At 47.0% G+C, this 10,465-nt stretch overlaps 1 protein-coding gene across 2 annotated transcripts in view; it reads right to left on the bottom strand.

The window, feature by feature from the left end:
- Positions 1–4,265: 4,265 nt before the first annotated feature.
- The window catches only part of PCGF3 (polycomb group ring finger 3), a 40,641-nt gene continuing 34,441 nt past the window's right edge, over positions 4,266–10,465 (bottom strand). For both annotated transcript variants that reach the window (XM_056121512.1, XM_056121511.1), the window contains 2 exons: positions 5,800–5,880; positions 4,266–5,502 (listed from right to left, as the gene is read on the bottom strand). In XM_056121512.1, the coding sequence (XP_055977487.1) occupies positions 5,455–5,502; positions 5,800–5,880 (129 nt within the window). In that variant the 3' untranslated portion in view covers positions 4,266–5,454. The remainder of the gene's footprint in view (positions 5,503–5,799; positions 5,881–10,465) is intronic.

The raw sequence follows: 10,465 nt of genomic DNA, 5'->3' as shown, positions 1-10,465 counted from the left end.
CAGCTGGTGATGCTCAGAAGTTACTCCTGGCGGTGCTTGGGGAACCATAGGGGATGCCGGGGATCAAACCCAGATATTGGCACTTTTGGGGCGTGGGGGGACCCACACCAGAAGGTACTCAGGGATCACTCTTTGAGGGACTATGGGATTGCCAGGGATGGAACCCTGCAAGACACTTTGATCACTATATTATCCCACCTCTCCCACAAGATTTTAAACTCCTGGAAAATGAATTCTGGAGTCCTCCAAACAGCAACAGAATGGGGTTCTCATTTGGGTCCAATCATTTTCCGAGACATGACTGCCCAACAGTGCTTTAGTTAGGTTTCGTAGAATCAATACATAGTATCTTTGAGCACATTGGTTTGTGGTATTAGAGGCCATGAGGGTACCAATTCTAGAAAAAGTTGTGACTGGGGTGTCCAAACTTTCCCTGTAGTATCTGCTGTGTTGACCTGAGCTACACTTAGAAATGCACGAGGAAGGGCCATTGCTTAAAAACATGTAGCAGACAGGAAATAACCTCAAAACAGTATTTTTTGGGGGACCCACTTGTTTTTAGAGAAAAAAGGGAACTGTCAGCGTCCTTACGGTAAGGCCATTTTCGGAAGGAAATCAGCATGAGATCGGTTGAGCACCCACATAAGTGCTCCCACGGGCAGTTCCCATCTCGATAGGACCAAGCAGCCCAAACCAAGTGCCCACAGAGATGGCCCCTAGGGCCTATGGGGTGGAGAGTGGGGGGCCCTAAAGATCTGGACAAGAGGACAAGACTTATAATACGTTCAGCTGCCACTGGGCTCACAGCTCTCTGGTGGCTTCAGTCAGATGAGTTTTCATCTTCCTTTTTTTCTTTTTGGGTCACATTAGGCAGTGCCTCAGGGATCACTCTTGGCAGTGCTCCGGGGACCATGTGTGGTGCTGGGGATTGAGCAGGGGCTAGCAAATACCTTACTTTCATACCATCTCTGGCCTAGGAGTTTTCTCCTGGCCCTTTGGCATTTGGTGTCTGAGCACTCCATGGTTATTTGATGTTGACTTTAAATTTTGATTTTTTTGGTCATACCTGGTGTTCGGGCTTACTCTTGTGCTCAGGGATCACTCCTGGAGGGCTCAGGGACCAGATGGGGTGCCAGGTCAGCTGCATGCAAGTGCCTTACCCTCTGTATTCTCTCTGGCCTCTGACTTCTGTTTGAGCTCTGCATTACAAATCCAGAGAACAATGGAGGGGCAGGAGGACTGCTGAGTGCTGGCGAATGTGTATGCAAGTGCATGCCTCAAGATCAGCGTGGGAACAGGTGTGGCTCAGCTCCAAGCACCTGAAGGTACCAGAGTATCTCGCACCTGCACCCCAGGGCTCTGCAGCCTCCAGAACCGTAGGCACCAAGTCCCCAGCCAATCTTCACCAACTCACAGGTCCCGTTTTCGGGAACGCCGGTCTATTGGCAGGACACACTCCTGTAGGCGGTCTGCCCAGATAGCGCAGTGGTGTGTCCCCTCTGTCCCTGCCGCTCCAGACCAATGACAGGCATCTCTCTCCAAGCCAACATGTGAGCAGTGTGGATGCAGCACCTGGCCATCCCATCTCTGATCCCAGACTCGCCTGCCTCCTAGGTGACAAATGCTTCAAGGAACCGACCAAGGCCACTGAGATAGGTGGGCTCAGGGTGGGGAGGGCTTGTCTGACCCTGCCTCGGCCTCAGGCATCTCCTGGGGGGTGAGTGTGAGCAGTCCGCAAGTGAGAATTTGTTACACTTCAGCATCCAAATAGACGATCACTCTCACGCTCTCACAAATTTTTTAAAAACATTAGCCATTTTAGATAAAATTTTGGGAGACTTTCAGCTTTTTTCTTTTGCTTTTATTACAAGCATATAATATTAATTGGCAAAACACTGAATACAAGCTTCACTATCATAAAATCAAAACATTTAAGCAATATCCCAATAAATTTAGACAAAAACTAGCCACCAATAGTACAAAAGTACACACCAACACAAAGCATAAAAAATGTAAACTTTCAAATGAAACAGTCAAAAATGTGTATCTGCACGGCCATGTCCATCTGCGGCGTAAGCTTCCATGTTGCCACACAGACTTCTTGACTGCAGTGGCGAGCTTGTGCCCGTAACCCCACATCACTTCACTGGGGATAAACAATTTTTTCATACCCAATTAAGTGGCTGGAATAGACAGTGACACTAATGCTACATATACTTCAGGGGATATTCAAACTTGGATTGGGGCCGGAGGGATAGTACAGCAGAGAAGGCCTTACAGGTAGCCAAGCTGGATTCAATCCCCGGCCCCACACATGGTCCCCTGAGCCCAGCCGGAGTGATCCCTGTGATCAGAGCCAGGAGTAAGCCCTGAGCACCGCTGGGTGTGGACCCCCAAGAAAAATGAAACAAAACACCCCCAAAACCAAATCCGCCCGCCTGCATCCATCCTTCAGATGTGCTCTGGGTCAGAGCGCAGACAGGTGAGGATGGGGGCGGTGGGGAGCACCTCCTGCCTGCCAAGGACAGGCTGTTCTAAGACTGGAGTTTGGCGGGTGGCGGTTCACTAATCTACTTACCCCAATTTACTCAGGATACCAAGGCAGAGAAACACATCAGCTTATCACACTAAGGTCACATGTGATGTGGTGGAGTGTAAATGATTTCCTGAGGAAGTAGAAATGGGATTTTGTGTGATTTCATTTTCTGCACTAAATTTGTCTTTAATGTTTTGAGAGCACATTAAATATTCATGTACAACGAAGAAATCAGCCGGCTCATTCCTAGAACATTCAATCCGATGACATTATTTCAAACTGCTGTAAAAGGCCATTCTGTGTACTTTGAGGAAAAAAAAAAAAGTAAAAGGAAATTTCTAAAGACTCCGAATGCCCACAGTAGCACCATCATTTCTGTGGCTGAAGCAGGAGCCCGGAGCCCAGGCAGCCATCCTGCTCACCGGCCTCACACAGCTGCAGCCTTGCACAGGGCAGTGCGCACAGCGTTCTCCTCACAGTAGCAATGAAAAGCAAAAACCAAAAGTTTTGAAGTTCCACCTACATTTTTTCCCTTTCAACTTAGCAGAATAGATGCTACATCCTAATTCAGTCATGTCTAAGAAATGAAGTTGGAGCAGACTGCACAAAAGCATACTCAATGCTCTTCATCCATCAAACACACACGTACAAAGAAAAAGAAGCTTGCAAAACATCTCACAATTTCATTTTATATGCCTGTAAATAAAGCTGGACCACTGAAACCAAACAACTGGATGGGAAAATATGATAGAAGGCTTAAAATAGAATAAATAATCTTATAAAGTTTTCTTTTTTAACCCCCCAAATCTTAAATTCAATATTATATATTCTATTTGAATTTTCTATGCTCGTGAAAATGGCATCTAGTGAGACCGTGAGTGGGGCAGCCGGCCCCACTGTGGTCAAAGGTGCTTCCGGAAAGGTAGTGACCAGCATTGTTTCACCAGCATCAACAGGCATGAAAACGACTTCACAGTAACTCCGTCTGCTAAAAATCACTTCGTAGGAGCCAAATCACTCAGTGATTCTTGTTTTCATGCTGGGAAAAACATTCAGCCTTTTGGTGTGAAATGAAAGCTTGCAAGGGTGCTTCCCTCGGACGCAGGCTGGCGTATCTGGGTAAGGCTGCAGTCGGACCAAAGAGGCAGGAGGGCGCCCTCTGCAGGATGAACTCTTAGAAAAATAGGTACTTTAGCTGCTGAGGTTTCGTCAGGTTCACACGATTACAAAAGCGGGTCGGAGAAGTCAGTGGGCAGCTGGAGGAGTGACAGGCTCCGACTGATCGCCGCCATCTCCGTGTTTAAACAGATCAACTTAGCACCATAGCAAATTCAAGTGATTTCAAAAGAGAGCTACAAAGTTACAAATACAGAGCATGAGACTACTGCCTCAATATTAAGTTAAATCTGAATTGTAATCGATTCTGTTTGAATTTGGACGCTCATACTGTTGAACCCTTCCTTCCTTTTGCCACACAGGAAAATACCTAAATTCTAATGGCACCAACGACTGTCAATATGTGGTCTGTGGAACGCTTCAGCAGTAATGTTTATTCTGAGGTAGACAGGTAGTATTTACTCACACATCTACTCTTTAAACCCTTGTATAGGAACTCTAAAAAATGATTTGGATGAATAGCAAGCTTAGGTAACTGAATAATCCAAACAGTACTGGGAGTTTAAATAAAGAGGGGGATTTTGATCCAATCCTGGCAAATCATTTGTTCTCATATTTTTAAAAGGCCTTATATTAATATCACTTGGGTTGAAACACTTTGTTTTTCTGATCAAAGATAAGATCACATTAGCAGCTGCTTCTGATACTTTTCTGTAAACAAAACAGGAAGAGAAAAACCAAACAAAATTAGAAGTCGACGAGCCCAACTATAACTCTCAAAGCAAATTCAAGGAAAGATTCCGGTCACTAAAGTGAAATACTCCAAGAAAACATAACCCGTAGGCACCCTGAGGGGCCCTGTGGGCTGAAAAGGCGGGTAGGGGTGGAGCCGGGGCCCTGCTGCCCACAGCGTCTGAGCACAGGGCTGGCAGGCATGTGGCTCCAGACTCACTCCTGCCCTTGCCCACATCTTCCCAAGAAGGCCCTCCCCGAGGAACAGCTGCCTCGGTGCCGGCTGAGGCAGCTCAGGTCATCCTGCCAGGGGCCCCACAGACCCCCTGGGGAGGGACCTGGAGAACAAGGGCTTTCTGCACTCTGGTGCCAACTGGTTGCACTGCCTCCAGCTGCCAGGCAGGGGTGTCTGCAGCTGCGTCCAGGAGAGCGCTGGGGCTCCCTGCCCCTTGAAGGCCACATGGCAAAGGTGAGTTGGGGAGTCGTCATCTCTGCTATGCCTTGTAATATGGAAAATCCAACATCAAGGTTAACTTCTAATATTAATGGAACCCTCTTTTGGTCTGTTTTTAAATTAAATTTTATATATAGTCTAAATCTCCAGGAAGCTAAAGGCAACATAAATATCATCATTCACCAAGAAAGGTAATTTCTTAATAACTTAGGAAGGATTCAAAAACCGTACAAGAATTTCCAAGGCTTATCATGAAACCTAATTCATAAACTAACTGAAAAGACCGAGATCTTCAGACCTGGAAAGCAAGCAAAGGTTATGTGAGGGCAGGTCACCACTGCACGGGACTCTGGTCTCGGACGGAAGCAAGGGGTGAGCGCGGGTCAGCTATGTGAGGCTGTGAAGTGTTTCCCATCGTGGAGCGCGGTGCTGGTAGTGTCTTGTCGAGTGTGAATTCTCTCATACAAAAGTTATAAATATTCTCTATTCAGAAATGCGGTCCACGTGACACCCAGAGGCAACGTTCTCAAGCGTGGCGTGGTCCTGCCCGGCCACACGCTTGCTCGCTCGCTCACTCACACGGGTGTGCAAGGCCGTGTGCGGGGCCGCCGGCCGCTCACAGCAGGTCCATCTTGGGTCTGTAGTGCAGCAGAAGTGGTGCCTTCTGTAAGACAAACAGTGCTCAGGGTTGCGAGCATGTGTGGTGCCCTGCCTTGGGAAGTTCATGCGCCAGAGACAGGGAGATGGGAGTCCAGCCTCTGGCCTTGGTGACTCTCCTCTGTGCTCAGGGGCTACTCCTGGCTCTGCACTCAGGAATTACTCCTGCCGGTGCTTGGGGAACCCTATGGGATGTTGGGGATGAAACGCAGGGCAACTGCTGTAAGGAGTTGTAAGGCAAGTGTTCTGTACACTGTACTATCATTCCGGCCCACCCACTCTAGAAATAATAGGCAAGTCTCACCTTGAATCTCCACCTGGTGACGACCACAAACTTGAGGGTGTGGTCCTTGCCCAGGATCTCCTCATTGCACAGAATGTCCAGCTAGTGGGAAGAGAAGTTCTGGTCAGGGTTGAGCACTTGATGCCTGGCACACAGCTGGGTCTACACCAAAACCGTTCAGATGGTGGCAGGATGCTGTGACCCATGTCGCCCTTGGCTGCTCTCTCTGTCCTCCCTCATGCTCCCTCCAAGGACTTTTCCTTTATACATTTTTAGGCTCATGGGAAAATGAAAAGAAGACCCCAACCTCCTCACCTCCAAACACTCACGAGATAGTCAGAATCAATGGAGCTGCACAGACTTGTCATCGTCCCCCAGAGTCCACAGTCACCCTGGGTGTTAGACATTCTGTGTCTTTGTACAAATGCATCCATCCTTATGGTACTGTACAGAGTAGTTTCACTGTTCTAGAAATCCTCTATGTTCCACCTAGTCACAACATGACATGCGCCCCCCCAGAAACCACAGACACTTCCCCAAGCTCCCCACAGACACTTCCGTATCTCCCTAGCTATGCCTTTCAGAAGGGCCCATGGGCAGAATGACCCTTGTGGCCTTTCCAGACTGGTCTCTCTCTCCCTTAATCACATGCACTTGTTTACTTCATGGCTTTTTGTTTTGGGACCAGATCCAGCAGGGCTCAGGGATCCCTGGGGCAGGGGGTAAAGATGCCAGGCAACAAACCTGGGTTGGCCATGTGCAAGGAAAGTGCCCTACCTGCTGGACCATCATTCCGGACTCTGTCCGTTTTTCTTATTAAAGTGCTTTTGGTGTCATATCCAACAAATCAGTGTCAAATTCCGTGTTGTACAGGGAGTTTTGGAGAGGTAGCCCTAGGGGCTGGAGCACATGCTTTGCATGCAGGAGGACTGACTTTGAGCTCCAGCACCAACAGGAGTGATGGGGAGTAGCTCCCGAGCAATGCTAGGTGCGGGTCAAAAACAAAAAACAAAAAAGAAGCAGACTTACATTGAGATCCTTGATCCTATGAGTCAGTTTTTTTTCCCCTTTTTTGCGTCACACCCAGTGATGCTCAGGGGTTACTCCTGGCTCTGCACTCAGGAGTCACTCCTGGTATTGCTTGGGGGACCACCATATGGGACGCTGGTCCAGCATCAAATCCCTGTTGGCCACACGCAAGGCAAACACCCTTCCCACTATGCTATTGCTCCCTTTCAGTCACCTTTGAGTCAATTTTTATATTTCATGTTAGGCAAGGTTCAGCTTCATTCTTTTGCATGAGAACATCCAGTTTTACCAGCACTATTTATTGGAAAGGATAAGTGCCTTACCCACTATAGTATCGTTCCAGCCCCTCTATTTTCATTTTCATGTTGCTTTATTTTGGGTTCTTCAAATTCTGTATGAGTTTTAGAATACCTCTTTAAAATTTCTGCAAAAAATTGTCATTGAGGGCCACAGAAATAGCATAGCAGGTATCTTTTTGCATTTGCCTTGCATGAAGCCTGAGTTTGACGCCCAGCGCCCATATGGTCCCCTGAGCACCGCCAGGAGTAATTCCTGAGTGCAGTGCCAGAAGTAAGCCCTGAGCACTGCCAAGGTGGCCCAACAATCAAAACAAACAAAAAAATCTCCAAAAAATGCCTCTGAGAATTTGGGCTTAGTTTTTCAGTTTTTGGGCCATACCTGGCGATGCTCAGAGAACCACATGGGCTCGAACCCAGGTTGGCTGCATGCAAGGAAAGAGCCTTACCCACCATACTAATCTCTCCCACTCTGTCATTGAGAATTTGGAATGCACTGAATCTAGAAACCACTTTAGAGAGCAATAGACATTTTAATCATATTAAATCTTCCAATTTAGGAACATGAGATCTATTTCCATTTATTTTTGTCTACTTTCATCATTTTGGTAGTAGTTTTCATCTTACAAGTCTTTTTCTTCTTTTTTCCCCACTTTTTGGGTCACACCCGGTGATGCACAGGGGTTATTCCTGACTCATGCACTCAGGAATTACTCCTGGTTGTGCTCAGGAGACCATATGGGATGCTGAGAATCAAACCTGGGTCAGTCGCATGCAAGGCAAACACCCTACTCACTGTGCTATCGCTCCAGCCCCATCTTTTTCTTTAGTTACATTAATTCCTAAGTATCTCATTCTTTTTGACATTATTATACAGAAATGCAACTTATTTGTGAGGACTTTTTTGGGGGAAGGGAAAAGTGGGGACTGAGCTAGACTTGGCAGTGCTCAGGGTTGACTCCGGGCTTTGTGCTCAGGTCTGATTCCTGGTGGGACCATATGGGATGCCAGGAACAGAACTCAGGTAGGCTGTGTGCAAGGCAAATGTGCTACCCACTATACTATCACTCTGGCCTGTGACATTGAATCTTACCAGTGTACTGTGTAAAATTATCCCTAACAACAAAGTCCAAGGTTGGGATATTCCCCAGGGTAAGAGTTTATGTCTTAGGGGCTGGAGTGATAGCCCAGCGGGTAGGACGTTTGCCTTGCACACGACCAACCCGTGTTCGATCCCAGCATCCCATATGGTCCCCTGAGCACCGCCAGGAATAAGTCCTGAGTGCATGAGCCAGGAGTAGCTTCTGTGCATTGCCGCCCCCCCCCCAACAAAAGTTTGTCTTAGAATGTAAAAAGTATGCAAACATACACCCAGAAAAACAAAATAAATCTGCTTAGGGTCTCTTAGATGTAGAGGCTGCATGGGCAAAGACAGAATGGGATAACGTCAGGATTTTATACTTTCAGGGTGCCTGCTGATTTCCGGACCCCAGCCCCTGTACTTAAAGTACATATTGAATTTTGATGTACTCACTGTCCTTAATGTCTCTGTCAACTTGAACGATGGTTCATGTGCTGGGAGTCCAGGATGGGGGAGCAGATATCCTCCTGAATAAATGGTCAGCCCATGAGACCACAGAGGCCTGCCTGAGTTGAAGACCCTAAAGTGTTTGCCTTATTCTGTGACTGATCCCCGCTAGATAGAGGTTGAAGGTGCAAAGCCAGCTGGCATCTTTCTAAAAGTTCATTTGCTCATTCTGTGAAAAACTGGTATTGGTGAAGCCACTTTATAGTGTATAGTGGCACCAAGGAGTTTTAACAAGAAAGCAAAGCTGTCAGTTCTCTGAGACATGGTGATCATGGACTTCCTGTAGAAGCAGATTCAAGAGAATCAGCAACCCCATCATGAGTCACCAAGGATGAACCTGCTCTGCAAAAAAAATTTTTTTTTGGTGTGGGGAGGTCATACCTGGTGGTACTCAGGGCCTGCTCAGGGATCTAACTGCGATGCTGGTGATCAAATCCAAGTCAACAATATGCAAGGTGAGGTCTGCTCTCTCTGGCTCAAATCAACCCTTTGTAACCATTTACCTCAGTTTTCCTCCAATGAAAACCCCTGACTTTGTCCCCCTTTGGGGGAGCATTATAGGTTTTCTACCTGAATCTATGCACTTTGGGCTGCAATTTTTGGTCCTAAATAATCCACTCTGCCTTTCTGTCTCCTGAATGTTTAGGTTGACAGTGCTGGCTGTGTGTGTGGTAGTGATTTTGCTTATTGGACGCCAAGTTCTGCTTGTAGTGTCATTGTCATTTTCAAAGAGAGACCCATCATCATCGCTGAGGAGGACCACTAGACCTCTTCTTTTGCTCCTTCCTGTCTGCTTTCTTTAGTCTAAGCAAGTGGAGTCTGTGCCAACACAATGTCCTCAAACAACTATGGCTGTCTGTCTTGTGCATATCCTGGATCCAAGTGCCACCATCCTTCCTGAATCATTTCTCTTTATCCCTTGTTCTGCGAGAGCTCAACCATCACAAGTGACACTAATTCTGGGCCAGAGCAAGAGTACAGTATGTAGGGTACTTGCACCTCATATGATCCGAGCCCTCCAGGAGTGACCCTTGAGTACTGAGTAAATCCTGATTATAGCGAGGTGTGGACAAAAAAAACAAACAATTGTTGTTTGTGTGTGCCACACCCGGTGGTGCTCAGGGGTTATTCCTGGCTCTGCTCTCAGAAATTCCTTCTCGTGGTGCCTGGGAGACCATATGGGATACTGGGGCTAGAACTCAGGTTGGCCGCATGCAAGGCAAGCACCCTACCTGCTGTACTATCTCTCTGGTCCAGAGTAACACTAATTAATTCTTCAGTCATAAGTGTGCACAGCCAGTATCCTGTCCAGCTTTCCTAACAACAGAAACAGCTTTACTATTTCCTAATAGTTGTGTTAAACCACTATTGACATCTGTTTGCAATCTACCTTGGCTGTGGATTTTCCAGGTCAGTTAGTGCTGGATCCTACTCTTGCCATTTCTTCCTGAATCCATGACTCCTCTCACAGGTTGTTGTAAGTAGCATGAATTAACAAGACCATGGGACCAGGGAGATAATTCAAATACTAGAGTTTATGTCTAGCGTGCATAGAGTTCAATCCCTGCAGCTGCATGGCCACCCAATACCACTGGGAATAAGGTGGACTCCAGCACTGCTGGGGAATCCCCACTCTAAAAAAAATTAAGAGAAAAGAAACAAAACCACACCATAACACATTGCCTAGAAATGCCCCTAGAATCCCAGTCCTGCTCCCCACGTAACCATTCCCAGTCACATGTTCCATAATCTCCAGAAAACATGCCACTTATGT

This window comes from Sorex fumeus, unplaced genomic scaffold, assembly GCF_029834395.1.
Source record: "Sorex fumeus unplaced genomic scaffold, SorFum_2.1 ptg000044l, whole genome shotgun sequence".
In the NCBI taxonomy this organism is placed as follows: Eukaryota; Metazoa; Chordata; class Mammalia; order Eulipotyphla; family Soricidae; genus Sorex; species Sorex fumeus.
This window is presented reverse-complemented; position numbering and strand designations above follow the sequence as displayed.